This window comes from Lagopus leucura, unplaced genomic scaffold (assembly GCF_019238085.1).
Source record: "Lagopus leucura isolate 7727_CA_CO unplaced genomic scaffold, USGS_WTPT01 Super-Scaffold_100128, whole genome shotgun sequence".
Taxonomy (NCBI): Eukaryota; Metazoa; Chordata; class Aves; order Galliformes; family Phasianidae; genus Lagopus; species Lagopus leucura.
The window spans coordinates 202,642-217,889 of record NW_024962331.1 but is presented as its reverse complement, the minus strand read 5'-3'; the positions used below and the strand labels follow the sequence as shown (position 1 = coordinate 217,889).

The window sequence follows — 15,248 nt, the reverse complement described above, 5'->3', positions numbered from 1 at the left end:
CAACAGCTTCCATACCTGGCCTCACCAGTCTGAGATTCCATCTGGTTAACCCAGGACTTGTAAATATCCACTGGATCCGTTTTGATGTTGAGCGATTTGTCATCAATTATTTCCTTCACAACTGGGGCCAAGATCTGCCTCAGTGCGTTCTGACCACGGGCACCACGGTTGAAACTTACAACCATTTTAATGACAGTAGGATTCCCAGTCACAATTTCATGGATTTGGTCTACTTTTGATCTGAAGGAAGAATCAATATGAAGTGTGAGGTATGCTTACATCACCTTTAGACACAGCATTATAGAATCACAAGGTTGCTGCTCAGCGTCACCCTTGGGGAACAAATAAAAGATTGGTAATAAAATCTCACTACAGCAGTAACAAACAGCACTGGATGAGAACACAGGAGGCAAGGAGCACTACAGCCTCACTTGGGAAATCCAGCACCATTTGCCTGTGGACACCTCTGTAACAGGGCATGTCGATCCAGCTGTACATTCTGTTAAAGAGCGCATCTCAGAAATACAGAGGAAACAAAGGGAGTTCTACATAGGCAGAACTATTTTCTTTCAGTATTTAAATAAGCAAGTAAGCAATCAACAACAAAAGCCATTCACAGTATGCCGCTATGGGAAATCCAGCAGCAGAGAATAAAGCATATACATGCATTTTCCTGAACCACTACTCCAAGAAAAAATAATAATAATTAAACAGATATTTTAGACGTTATCTGTTCAAGGGCACATACCATCCTCATACTAAAAAGCACCAAAAAAGGCATGACTGTCTCCAACATTATATGTATTTGGTCTTCCTAGCAAGTTGTGAAGCTCTGTATCAGCCAGAAGTCATAAACACCAAACTCCTAAGTGACAATCAACTCAATCATGCTTACAGACAGCCAGAATCCTTAAGTCTGACAGCCTGTAAAAAACCCAAACCAGACAGCATCTGATTTTCAGCCTCCTCATCAGTTTTTGAAAACAGTGTCCTTCGCGTCAGCTTCACTCTGGCCTGTAAAGCCCAAGCTCACAGTCTGTTTGAAGTCCTTGTTACCAGACAGCAGAGAATTTAGATTGGACTGAATCTTAGGAAAGCACTGCATTAGATCAAAAATAGTGCTTCCCTGAGCAACAAAGCATGTGTTAAAGAAAAATGGCTTTAATCCTAAAGAATTAATTCCTCCATTCCAGATTACAGAAAGGACTAACGTGAAACAGCATGAGCAGAATGCAGGGACAGTTCAGCATCATCTGCAAATCAGCATGGGACATCACACAAGAACAGGTTCAATTTTAGCAGCAGTCCGAACTGAGGCAACAGCAAGGCTGTGTCCTATGCTACAACGTACTTGATCTCCTCCTGCAATGCTGTTTGGAACAGCCGCAACAACAGATATTCCTCTCTCTGATTGGACGCATAGTTATACAGCGTGAAGATGACTGAATCCATGAACTTCGTGGATTTGTTTTGAGGCATCTGAAAAATCAGCTTGGCCAAGTATGTTGGGTTAGTCTAAAACAAGAAGGAAAACTACTTAGTGCACGTGTCCACAAAAGCCAACACCACAAAGACAGACAGTGCCTCAACACTGCAGTGCATAAGTACAGACTGTTCCAATACATGTGAGCATCTATGACAAGAGGAGTGAAGGAAAAGCTGCATACCTGAAGTAAGTAGAAAAGATGTTGATAGGCTTCCAGCTTTTCCCTCTTCTCTTTGCTCAAAGCTTTCAAACCTCCCTTTTGCTTGTTTAGCATCATCATGTCAGAGAGCTGTTCCTTGTTCTTCTTGGTAAGCTTTTTGCTATGAGAAACAACATCCTGCAAAGAACACAGAGGGACAGATTCCACATTTAAATAACATGCAATACTGGAAAAAGCTGCACATGATACCATTTCCTTATATGTGGATAAGGCAGTCAAGGTACATCAGGAGATCATGAAGTGAAACATTCCGTTATAGCAGTGATTTCTGTTTTGTCCCCAAATTCCAGAATTTGTTGAGAACCTAGAAGGACTAATTGCTTTGAGCAGGGACTACTGTCAGAGCTGGTAGCGTTCTGAAGATGCTTGAAAATGCCTTTCTTTCTCAACTGTGCTTAAAGCGCCAACCTGTTTCTATTTTGCTGACTCACTGCCTCCACATACTCTGATAACGATGATACTTTTTGCTGCCAGCATCAGCCCAAGAGCTGGAGTCTCCTTTGGTACTGAACTTTACTGCTGCCATGGTTCAGATTTTACACAAGGTCAAGCCTAGCACTACGCTATTCAGGACCAAAGGAAAAGGTGACTGTAACTTCAGCTTGAATTAAAAAAAGGCACCACTGTATCAGCAATGTTGTTCTTGTGTGCAATCAATCGTCAGCAAAGTGACAGAGGGGGCTTCCATCAGCCAACAAACACCAAGCAGCCTGAGCACATTTCCTGCTCCGAAATCACCTCCCCCTTCTGATACAACACACAAAATGTGAGAAATTGAGGTGTGCAAGTCCAAGACTAATGTAACCACAAGTGAACAGAGCCTTCAAGCATACAATCTATTGCTTTCCCCTTGGTCCGGAGTGGGTTCTTTTCCGGTGTTTTGTTTTTACAACGCTTCGAGTCTTGATGTTTCTTCTGCAGTTATCTTTCTAGGGATACATAGTAATAAGTGGAACAGTTAGGAACTTACTGGAAGGAAAACCTGTAACTCTGGGGGAAATATTTCCCACTGAATCTGAGTGAGATTCAGGCTCAGAAGGTCCTCATGCTAACTACCATTGGCCTCAATTCACTCTGCTAGTCTCCCAGCACTGCATTTCCTACCTGCAGTGTAATTTTGTTCTTTACTAGCAGTCCAATCTTGATGTCCATGAGATTGAGGTCATTTTCAAGCTGTTGATTAGATCGGATCAAGGTCACAACTTCCTCACGCAGTTTCATTAGCTCCAGCTCCTCCTGAAAATCTTGGTCACTCTGATCGAGCAAGTGAACAAATTTCCGAACCACAGCCATAGGTGGGTTTTCAGCATTAACTAAAAACAAGTGACAAAACATCAGAGGACAGGAAACAAATTAATGCATGTGTTATCTCTGTGCAGACAGCATGTCAAGCAGCAGCCAGTCCAGGATAAAATTAACACCAACGTGCTTGAATAACTTCTGACAGATTCCGGAACTTCTTGCATGGAAGAAATCACAACAGAAGTCAACACTATAGAATGAAGTATCAGCTTAGGGGAGTCCACCTTGCTGAACTTACACCAAAGATCTGCGCTCCTATTTCCCAGCAGCAAAAGTACTACCGTGAAAAAAGTTTGCACAGAATCACAGAATGTCAGGAATAGGAAGGGACCTCAAAAGATCATCTCGTCCAACCCCCCTGCTGGAGCAGGATCACCTAGATTAGGGCACACAGGAACATGTCCAGGTAGCTGCTGAATGTCTCCAAAGGAGATCCCACAACCTCTTTGGGCAGCCCATCCCAGTGTTCTGTTACCCTTGCCGTGAAGAAGTTTTTCCTCTTATTTATGTGGGACCTCCTATGCTCCAGCTTGCACACATTGCCCCTTGTCCTATCACTGGATGTCACTGAGAAGAGCTTGCCTTCATCCTCCTCACACTCACTATTCACACATTTATAAACATTAACGAGGTCACCCCTCAGTCTCCTCCAAGCTAAAGAGACCCAGCTTCCTCAGTCTTTCCTCATAGGGAGATGCTCCACTCATCAGGGCAGAGTAGAGGGGAAAGAGAACCTCTCCACCTCCTATCCATACTCGTTCTCATACACCCCAGGATGCCCTCTTGGCCACGAGAGCACACTGCTGGCTCATGCTCCTCCTGCTGCCCATCAGGATCCCCCAATCCCTTTCTCCTACGCTGCTCTCCAACAGCTCAGCCCCCAACCTATACTGGTACTCAGGCTGCTCTTGCCCAGATGCAAGACTCTACACCTGCCCTTGTTCTTTCTCGTTCTGTTTCTCCCCACCCAACTCTCCAGGTCTCGCTGGAAGGCAGCACAGCCTTTTGCTGTGTCAGCCACTCTTCCCAGTTTTGTGTCATCAAACTTGCTGACACAGAGCATTCCACTCCCTCAGCCAGAGGGAATTTTTCCTTCAGCCACCTTCCTACCTACCTACCTATCTACTCTTTGCACCACTTCACCCCAACTGATTTTCATAGCTGTCTTCATGTTGCAGATCTCACTCACAGTATTCTTTTGCAAATAGAGATTCAAAGCATATTAGCTTTATTCTTTTGGCCATACTTACTGAGGGTTTTGTAGTCTTCTCGTGCTTTGTTTGCTCGGATAAAAGCTTGAATTTTTATAACATCATTTATCTAGAATGGAAAAAAAAAAAATCCAGCCACTTAAACTTGTTAAGAGAAGAGTAAAAAAAAAAAGTGTCAGATACTGAATTCATTTCACAATCTCTTACGTGGTCTCTGAAATATTGCAGGCGATCTCTGTAACGCCTTCTGGCTTGATACATCCTGGTCAGTGACTGAATCTATAGGAAAGAATCCCAGAGCAGGTCAGATAAAAGTCTTTTCCACAAATATTGCTACCAAAAATGTGAACAAAAACAAACAAACAAACAAAAAAAAAAAAAAAAAAAATCAAGAGAGCCTTTGCTACCTTCACTACTTGGTCCTTGTGTGCTCGTAAGTAATCCAAACGGATTTGATATGCCTTCCTCTGTTTATAGCCACGCCACTGGGACTGAAAACACACACAAGAAAAAGGGGAACTTTTCAAATTGAAAAGCAGTAATTCAATATTCTATGCCTCTTTCTGCTGCTCAGTTTCCACTTCCCTTCGGCTGAATAAAATGTAACAGAGACATGGTCATCTTACAAGATATATGCAGGAAAAGATACGCAGTGAAGTCTTAACTATTTTTTCCACTACCAGCTGTCATTGTGAGGAACTTAGCAGCACCCCGCACCAAGAGCGTGGGCCTTCAGAAACACAGCTAGAGAACAAATGTTTAACTAAACAACCAAATTCACATCCATTTCACAATTCGCAATTCCATCTTCAATTCTCCAAACCCACGGACAAATGGGAAAAGGAAGGGAAGTAATTTATATATAGTAATTCCTAGGGAGAAGGAAATGCCTTTCAGTATTTTGCAAAATGAAGATAATTGTGCATGGCAACTGTTTGAGTTGAACAAAACCAGCTTTCAATAAGCGTGCGTGTGGAGAGCAGCTGACAAGTACAAGTTTCAAACAGAATTAGGGGATTTCATACCTGGATGCAAGTGATGGCTGGAACTTGCTTCTTCAAAAAACTCATTCTGGAGTTGAATTCCTGACGAACAAGGTAGCCTCGACAACAAGCCTGAAGCTTCACAATCAGGTTCTCATTGGCCAGCCACAACTGCTCTCGGTTGTATGCTGCCGTGACTCCAGATATAGTGCTCTAGATTAGTGTTATGGTAGGAAGAAGAGCCAGGAAGAGAAAAGGGAGATGCAAAAATGGCATGTTACACAGTGGCTTCTGTATTATGCTCAAGAGAAACTTACAAGTTGCTTTTCAGTAAGCAGCAATACTGTCTTGTTCTGGTGATAAAGGTGTGCACATTCTCCACAATAGCACAAAGAGGTGCTGATGTGCAAAGCAGACAATGAACAGGGAAATAAGATACAAAGCTTGCTAACTTTACTACTGTGGTGAAACATTACTTCTTAAAGTTGCAATAAGGCCTGAAATAGTGGCAACTTCAACTTAAGAGAAAAAGAGCACGTGCTTTACCTGTATCTCCTCCCGTGACAGCTGTGTGTCATTCTGCACAAATTCAGTTGGTTCATCCCATCCTCCCTCTCTGGTCCTCAGGTTATGATAATAATGATAGCCTCCTCTCACCCAGTGTTTCACCCATTCGCTGCCATTGCCTCCTAAAAGCAGAAGTGGTGGTATGTTGAAAGCAAACACGTATCTATCTTCCTCACATACAAACACTACAAGAAGGAAATGCATGGAGAGGGTCCTTCCTCCAAACAATAGAAAGAATCCCTGAGACTCCAATGAACCACCGCAAGAACTACCTAAGCACAATATATTCTACAGGTGGAGAATATTCCACAGTTAACTTAATTTCTCTCCGACCTTTTTTTTCTTTCCTTTAATAAAGGCTTCAGTTTACAAGGCAGCCTCAATTTCCTATAACATGAGATTCTAACAAGATACCCATAATGCAAGACTGCTCCTCACTTTTTCCCCCCTCTGGTTTCCATTCTACAGGCAATCATCTTGAATTTACTGCACTAGCAGTTAGCTATTTGGGGTTCACCTGTTGCCATTTTTCTCCTTTTGACTTCTGCCAACTCTCGCTGGTATGTCTCTGCACACTCTGGAGTGACTCCATACAGCCCCACATCTGGTGAGCGCAAGGCACTCAGGGTAGGGCTGGTATCTCCGTGATCGACTGCTTCATTAATGGCCAGAATTCCTAAGGAAACTTCAACAACAGGAGGAGGCAGGTTACCTGCGCAGTCAGGAGCTCAGTGACTCACAACAAACCTAAGAGAGCAAGGCACTGTGCGAGTGTACACAAATACTTTCCTGTATTTATAGATAAAAATACTGATTACAAAAAGACAACTTGGTGTACAACAATCTTTTTACTACAGAGTGTGCATCTGTGTATGGCACAGTGTCTGACAGCGGTTTTTTTTGTGCTCTTAGTCCTACTATGGTGCTGATTTATCGACAGTATTTCTCTACAACCTTTTATCCATTCACTCAGCTGTACTCTGACAACAGCTGTAGTTAAGGCAGTTTCTTTTTGCAGAGCCCTGGTACAGCAGACAACTGACTCAAAAAGCACCTTTCCAGCGACTGCACCGTTCCTAGCAAGAATAGCAACCTGAACACAGAACAGGTTATCAACAAGAAGATGATGAGGAAAGAGCTAACCCAGGGCTACTCCAGAACTCTGTTGCAAACGCAGTACAAAATCAACCACAGGTATCTCACCGAAGCAGTGAACACGAGATACAGTCATTTTCAGCACTGAGCAAATGTCTGTTCACACACAGAGAGGTAGAAGGGTATCTGAAGATCTTAGGCTCAAAGAAACATACTTTAATCCTGCTTTTGACCAAATGTTCTTTGGCACAGTCCACCTGCCAACTGCACTGATTTGTGTTTTTATCTGCACTTAGTGCAAAAAAAAAAAAAAAAAAAAAAAAAAGTAGTTTGAGAAATACTTCATAGAATTAAGGCAACAGTACAACACAATGAAAGCTAAGAAGCACCACAACTGTGCACATGAACATCCTCACGCTTGACTACCCAACCACAGACAGACACAGTTATCTGCTAATGTCAAACACCTGGACAGAGATTCAATAGGTATCTCTGCCTAGGACGCAACACAGTCACAAGCACAACTGAAACAATGACGTATCCTTCCAAAAAGATTTAAAGAATTGAAATTGAAAGGCTGTGACATTCATTGTTGAAAGAAAAAACATCTACACCTACCTGAAGCAAACACTTGTATTTTAGTTTCCTTTGCGTGTTTACATTTCTTGCTCACATTCTTTCATTTGGTGACGAATATTTGGTTGATAATGGCATTGAACCACGGTATTTGCCACAATACTTACATCTCTGTGACTCTTCAGTGTCCTTGTTAGCCTTCTGAATCCCATCCTGAATTTCATCGAGCCAAAGCACAGCTGTTTCATCCTGAGTGTCCTGAAGAGAATATGATGAGGAAAGCATTCGCAGCATGAGGAAAAGAGTGTCACTGGTTGTGCAAAACAAAACCACCACCTCTGAGCAATTGCAGTTTCAAGGGATACAGGAAGCATTTCAGCATCTTTCTAATCAATTTCAACACAAGGCCATAATGGACATTTGTTACTAGCAGAAGCAACTACAGCATTACCAGGCCAAAACTCTTTTCAGGACAAGGAACTCCCACCAAGAAGTTCCATCAGTGGTATCACTCCAACAAACACCAAGACATCCCAACGCCAAGCAATCTGCACTGGTCAGTCCTAAAGCTGTATTTGCCAATAGGACGTGCCTTTCCAAGGAGCCCAAAAAAGAAAATCACGGAACAATTTAAGACGGAAAGGGACCTCTGAGCTCATCTGGTACAACCCCCTTGCTCCAGCACGGACACCGAGAGCACATTATCCAGGACAGACCAGATCCAGATGGCTTCTGAACAACTCCAAAGAAAAGACTCCAGTCCCTCTCTGGTTGACCTCCGCTACTGCTCAGTTACCTCCACTGTAAAGTGCTGTCTGACGTTTAGATGGAACCTCTCGAACCCCACTTTTACTCAATGCCTCTTGTCCTCAACTTCCACTTCCAGCTTTCACATACACTGAAGAGATTCCCTCCAAGCCCTCTCATCTCTAGACTAAAGAGTCTCCTCACCCTCAGCTTTCCTCTCTGGAGAGCTGTTCCAGTCCCTCAGGCACCTCAGTGGCCCTACGCTGGCCTATCTCCAGTACATTCGTGTCTCCTGTTTGGGGGGGCAGGGCAGAACTGGACACAGTACACGAGCAGCCTCACCAATGCCAAGTGCAAGGATCACCTCTTTACTGAAGCCTTCCAGGCAGCACGAGCACACTGCCCACTCACAGCCACCTGGCTGCCCGCCTACCAGCACTCCTAGCACTTTTCCTGAAAAGCTTTGTTCCGCTGAGGTGGACACAAACAGAGACTAACAAGAGTCCTTTCCCAGTACCAGGCTGCAAGGAGTTGTTCAGGGAAACTTTATGAAGTGGAAATGCACATACAGGAGCAGCAACTAAAAACTGATGGGTAACTAACACAACAGCAGGCTGCTCTTGTCCCATCCACAAAGGTTTGCACATTTCTGTACCGGCAAATCAAAAAGCACTGTATGTACTGGGGGTAAATACAAATGTACAACAGTAAAAGCATCTCTCAAGTCTCTCTTTTAACAGACCATTTGCTGTGGAGTACTGATCACACCATATCTTATGTTTTGGCTGAAGAAACTCATTAAATAATGTTACACACAGAAATTTTCCAAGAGACAAGTGTTTAGCAAACCCCAAAATACACATCATGAACAATAGTCCAGCAGCTGCCAAGCACAGCTCCTCCACCCCCACTGTTGCTTCCTGGGGGTTACTATGGAAGGAAATCTTAAGAAGCAATTGCCATCCCTCCAACAACTCCTGATGTGCAAACAGGACACAGGAAACATTGACTTCTGACACGGATTAATAATCACCCTGCACAAAGAGCCACTATATTCCAGCATTAAGAGTTCTGTGGCAGGACTGAAAATTGACATTTCCTTACATACCCTCCACATTACCACTGTTTTGGATTGAAACCTACATCCCTTTAACAAGTTTTATCTGAATGTCCAAGGAGTCCCAGGACTGCTTCAGCAATGTAGAAACCCCTGTCTGAGGAAGGGTGGGAGACTTAAAGGAACAAACTCTTGCACTGTCATCTCTATCAGCAGTCATCAATCCCAGGACTATCAAAACCGTCTGATCTTTCCCGTGCATTTACTGCCACAGTCCCCCCAGCAGGGACACGCGCTGTCACACATTGCAGGGTTAACACTTCTCTCACTGCTCATCACATGAGAAATCGCATCATATGCCAGATCCCCTGCCTTGTGCTGAACTACAATCCCTCTCAGTCCCAAGGTACAGAAGTCACCAGCTAGTAAGCACGTTGACTCAGGACAGCAACTGTTCTACCTACAGTGCTAGTCTGTACCACGATCTCACGATCTCTGAAATTGCTGCCATGTTGCAGGGAGGAGCCCTACATTGAACATATGCCTCAATGAGGTAATTTCACGTCAACTGAAGTCACCAATCCAGCCTGGCAGAAGCTTACGTGCACACCAAGAACAACTCGTTATTTCATTCTCACTCAGTAGGAGGAAATGCTTCAGCACAAAATGGGTTCCTGAGGAACATGAACCCTTTCAGGGCCACTGAGGAAGCTGCTCAGTGATCTGCATCACCAGTGCAGTTTTCGGACACTGCCATCGTGAAGGTTTACACTTAGTCAAAAAAACAAAGCAAGCAAACATACAAAAAAAACACCAATGTTGAACACAGTATCATCTCAGTCTCTACGCTAAAATCCCTGCTGGAATTAGAACAATGAGCTCCACAACTGGAAAGATATTACAAAAAAAAAAAAAAAATTTAAACACTCTTAGGCAACTGAAAGGAAGCACATCTGCTACTTCTTTGTAAGTATAAGGAAATAAAGTAGCATCCCACTCATCTATTTGAAAAAAAAAAAAAAAAAAAAAAATCAGTAGCATGTACACCACAGAATCACAGGGTTGGAAGGACCTCAAGGATCACGAATCTCCCCCCCCCTGCCCAGGCAGGGCAACCAAACACCACCCATATAGTGTTTCATCTTCCTTCCTAAAGCGGTAAGGTGAGATCATTCTTCCTCTCTCCATTTTCACCTGTACATACAGACCAGCTACGCAAAGTGGCAACTCCATTTAAGTCAGGAGAAGTCCTGGGCTACCACAACAGACAACCACCACGCAAAAAATACATAGCATCTGCAGTGTCACCTAGTGAGTGACAGGCATCCATACACATCTTGCTAGAAGCATACATTTTGTTTTCTATTTTCCCCTCCTTCTGGACAAATTCATCATCAAGTTTTTTTTTCCTATTTCTGAAATTTTATTTTTGCTTTATGTAACTACACCTATGGATACATTTAAAAAAATAGCACTAGAAAAATGAGACTGAAGGAGACTTGCATTTGCAAATTCAGAACTATCAGAATAAACACTGTCTTCTTATAAAAAGAAATGAAACTGAACATATCTCCTTATATCTCCAAAAAGAAGGTACATGTGCCACTCTGGACCTAAGATAAGTCCATCTCTGTAGTTCACAAAGATTCACGTGTTATGTCTGCATCTCTCTTTCCTTCATACAGACAGATCCAAACTGGCCAGGTAACATCAGCTGATAGCATGCAGCATTGACCCTTTCATTTCCAGATCTGTTTCCCAGCTTTTAAGATCAGGAATGCCCTCAGTACACAGATACAAAGGCTTCTTGAGAGATACTTTTAACTACACCCACCTGTGCTTTCTCTCTCTTAGCCCGAAGCAGTGTGTCCTGATAATGCTGAGCTACCTTTGGGGTTACACCCTCCAGTTTTGCTGCAGGAATCTGTAAGGCTTGCAGAGTTTTCCTGGTGTCTCCTTCATCCAGCGCCTCGTTGATAAGCCCAATAGCCAGAATCCCTAGAGAGAAAGGGGTAGAAGAAGAAACACAAAGATCCAATCCTTATCCAATCCTTTGCCATCATCAGGAAACTGTGCTTTGGAAGAAAAGTGCTATTAGTGCTAAACCAAATACCCGCTGACAATAGCAACGTTTTAATAGCAATCATTTTCTACTAGTAAAGAAAGCAAGACCACTTCTCCACCTTAAAGAAGCCACACATTTCTGGACACGGTAATAAATAAAGGAAAAAGGAAAAAAAAAAATCCCTCGGGGAGACCACATGAATGGACAGAACTGAGTTCTTCAACACGTAGCTCAAATCCACTAGAAGGGAATTATCAAAACCTCAATGGCCAGGGCTAGTAAGTCACAAGTTTTCAAGAATCCTTCAGAATAAAGCTCTTCACACCAAGCTATAGCTTTGCACAGAACGCCATTCAAAAATACAGTGCCTTTACTTCTGAAATACCAGGATTTATTGGATGCATATACTATGAGCTGTATTACAAAAGATGTGGGTGCTGACAGGGACAGCGAGGACTACAGTTCAACTAAATAAAAACAGACATAAATAGACAGCTTACAGTTAGCTAAATGTGAACAAAGCCTGAGTCACACATGCCAAACCTACAGCAAATCACAAAGTAATTTGGGTTGGAATGGACACCCAGAGATCATGCGATTCAAGATATATTGAATATTCAACTGTTGCTTGCTGAAAGAAGCAACAGCCCAAATCACAGTTGAATAGTTTACAACAAAGATCTTTTAGAAGAAAGTGAGGAGCTCAGAGTGGATACAACTTGGGTTAAAACACCCAAAGACTACAGCTTTTTCTTCTGCACGCAGTAGAAGAATCACAAAGTGGAGCGTTTTATAGCAGGCACTGCATTTGGACAGAGCAAAGATTAAGGAACAATACACACACTAAGGACACCACAAGAACCAGGACTGCTAAGATGATGGTATGATTGCTGTAAAAAAGCACCATTTCAAGGACCATTTAACTAATTATGCTTTCTTTAATGACAAGGTCACCTCTGTATTTCACCTAGAAAAGCCCATTGAGGGCTTTTTGGATTTCAGTAAAGTTTTCAGCATCGTTTCTCACAGAATCCTGGACAAAACATCCAACATACAACTAGACAACAATACAATGCAGTGGGTGAATGAGTGGCTGATGGGTACAGTACAGTAAACGAGGTCACACCGGTCTGTTAGTCAGTCACTCCAGGGGTTCCCCAGGGCTCTATTTTAGGGCCAGTTTTCTTCAATGCTTTCATAAAGACTTGGATGTAGGACTAGAAGGTGTTACGAGCAAGCTGACTGACAACACTAAACTGGGAGGAACTGTTGAATCTGTTGAGGGTGAAGAGGCCTTGCATAGAGATCCTGAGAAATTAGAGAGCTGAGCAATCACCAACTGCAAGAAATTGAGTACGAGCAAGTGACAGATTCTGCACCTGGGAAAGGGCAACCTGGCTGTACATAGAGACTAAGGGGGGAGATGCTGGAGAGCAGCCATGATGAAAGAGATTGTAGGGTCTTGGTTGACAGTAAGTTGAATACGACTCAACAGTGCTCCCAGGTAGCCAGGAAGGCCAACAGTATTCTGGAGTGCATCAAGCACAGGACTACTAGCAGGTCAAGAGAAGGGGACTGTCCCACCCTACGCTGCATCGCTGTGGCCTCATCCTGAGTACTCTGTACAGTTTGGGTCACCCCAGTATGAAAAGGACATAAAACTATTAGAAAGTGTCCAAAGGATGGCTACAAAGATGGTGTAGGGTCCAGAGGGGAACACATACGAAGAGCAGCTGAAGTCCTCAGTCCAGAGAAGAGACTGAGCGGAAACTCTGTGGTGCTCTACAGCTTCCCGACCAGGGGCAGCAGAGGGGCAGGCACTGATCGCTCCCTGGCGAACAACAACAGAACCCAAGGGAACAGCCTGGAGATGTGACAGGGGAGATCTGAGTTGGATTTCTGTTTCCAGTGGTCCCGCACTGGAACTGCCTCCCCCAGGGCAGCGCTCACCGCAATGAGCTTGCCAGAGCTCAAGAAGCATTTGGACAATGCTCTCAGACAGACGGTCTGATTTTTAGGCGGTCCAGAGCGGAGCCAGGAGTTGGACTCCATGATCCTCATGAGTCCCTCCCAACTTGGGATGTCCCGTGATTCCACGAAACTTGTTATCTACAGCAGTGCACAGAGGCATACTTCAAGAACATTATGAAGACCTACAGAAAGCCTTCCTTTCACACATTATTCAAAGTTACAGCTGGTAGTGGACCAAGACTACCATTAGAATTCTTTCTGTCCTGCACTCTATTTTTTTAAACGCACACCATTTCACTTTTTCTGTGAAACTAAGCCATTGAATTGTTTTCTTAACCGTGGCTTTCAAGAATGTAGTGAAACATATTCACATCATTCTGAAGTGTCCTTATTCTTCCACATCAATTGCCATCACCTCTAAATTATGTTTAGTAAAAATAAGCTCTGTGTAAATTTTACATATTCACATACCTACTTCTGTTCTCAGACGTATGCCATCAAACTGGCTTCCAATATACATTTCTATTTATTTCTCAAGGTAAGATAGATTGCAGGCAGGACTCCACTGTTTTTACACAGAAACATACAGTAAGATAGCAAACAACAACTAAGTATTGTCCAATTCATGCTTTTTCTCTATTTTTTTTTTTGACAGAAAACTTGAAATGAAAAATTTTAAACATGTCCAAGTAGTAGCAATGAGCTGCAGAGAACACTTAACAAAATCCACTCAAGATGTCAGTCCATTCTTCCTCTTCCCCCATTCAGTAGTGCTAGATTTTTTTGTTCTTACTGTTCTCTATTCTGCTTTAATAGAGATTTCACAGCCTAACACACACAAATACCTAATTGTAGGCCTTCTATTAAAAGATCTAACATTATCTATTATTTGCTTCCATGACTGCTAGCGCGCCAGATCTTTCATCTTAAGTTTCCACATCACCAATAACTAGATGAAATTTGTTTAAGTTGAACTGTTGGGCAGTTCATTTGGAGAATCACAGATGCACAAAAATCACAGGGGTTGGAAGGGACCTCTGGAAATCATGTAGACCAAACCCCTCACTAGAAGCAGGCTCACTAACGTAGGTTGCACAGGAAGGCACCCAGGTGTGTTCGGAGTATCTTTTCACAGTGATGTCTAGGCCGTAACAGCATGTTTTGTCTCAGCATCACTTGCATTTCCCTCTCAGTATTATCTTAGCCCACAGAATGCCTGCATTTTTTCTGTCCTTCATCTGACAACTCCCCGTCACCTAGGCAGACTACGGTACAGACTGCTTGCTTCCTCCTACAGTGTGTACATACACAGTATGCACACCTTTATGCATGCTGCTCTCCCCATGAGTGCTGGGGGAAAGTAGGAAAAGAAAGACCTTTCTTACAAAAACACACATACTACGGTTGACACGACTCCATCTCATGAAGAACGAAGGAAAACAGACATAGCAACTTTTGACTTAGGAAAGGGCACAGAGGATTAAGCAGTAATTACCCTTGATTAATTAGCCAACAGGGGCAGAAAAAGACTACTCTGTGAAACAACAATATGTTACAGCTCCTCATTAGAAAGCATTCTTGAATTTGAAACCAAGTTTCAGGACAGTAGAAGGGTACATGTCGCTATGACTTCAGGACTTCCTCAGACACTAGATAAGAAGTATCCATGCACAGGGGCACACAAGAAACTGAACATATTTGCACTGAAACAGGTTGCCCAAGGAGGCTGTGGATGCCCCATCCCTGGAGGCACTTGAGGCCAGGTTGGATGTGGCTCTGTGCAGCTTGGGCCGGTGGCTGGCAACCTGCACACAGCAGGGGGGTTGAAACTAAATGATTTTTGTGGTCCTTCCCAACCCAGGCCATTCTATGAAACACTAGCAGGTGAAAGAATTAAGAAGTTTCCTACCAAAACTATGTCACAAGATGTCAACTTACGTCATTATAAGATTTTCTGCATTTTATGGT

The 15,248-nt window shown here is 43.2% G+C and overlaps 1 protein-coding gene across 2 annotated transcripts in view; it reads right to left on the bottom strand.

Annotated features, from left to right (window-relative positions):
* The window catches only part of IQGAP1 (IQ motif containing GTPase activating protein 1), a 47,731-nt gene that overhangs the window by 16,462 nt on the left and 16,021 nt on the right, over positions 1-15,248 (bottom strand). For both annotated transcript variants that reach the window (XM_042887974.1, XM_042887975.1), the window contains exons 15-26: positions 11,079-11,242; positions 7,608-7,698; positions 6,287-6,454; positions 5,749-5,891; positions 5,245-5,415; positions 4,627-4,710; positions 4,427-4,498; positions 4,259-4,328; positions 2,811-3,019; positions 1,668-1,823; positions 1,352-1,515; positions 16-240 (exon numbers count right to left, since the gene is read on the bottom strand). In XM_042887974.1, the coding sequence (XP_042743908.1) occupies positions 16-240; positions 1,352-1,515; positions 1,668-1,823; positions 2,811-3,019; positions 4,259-4,328; positions 4,427-4,498; positions 4,627-4,710; positions 5,245-5,415; positions 5,749-5,891; positions 6,287-6,454; positions 7,608-7,698; positions 11,079-11,242 (1,717 nt within the window). The remainder of the gene's footprint in view (positions 1-15; positions 241-1,351; positions 1,516-1,667; positions 1,824-2,810; positions 3,020-4,258; positions 4,329-4,426; positions 4,499-4,626; positions 4,711-5,244; positions 5,416-5,748; positions 5,892-6,286; positions 6,455-7,607; positions 7,699-11,078; positions 11,243-15,248) is intronic.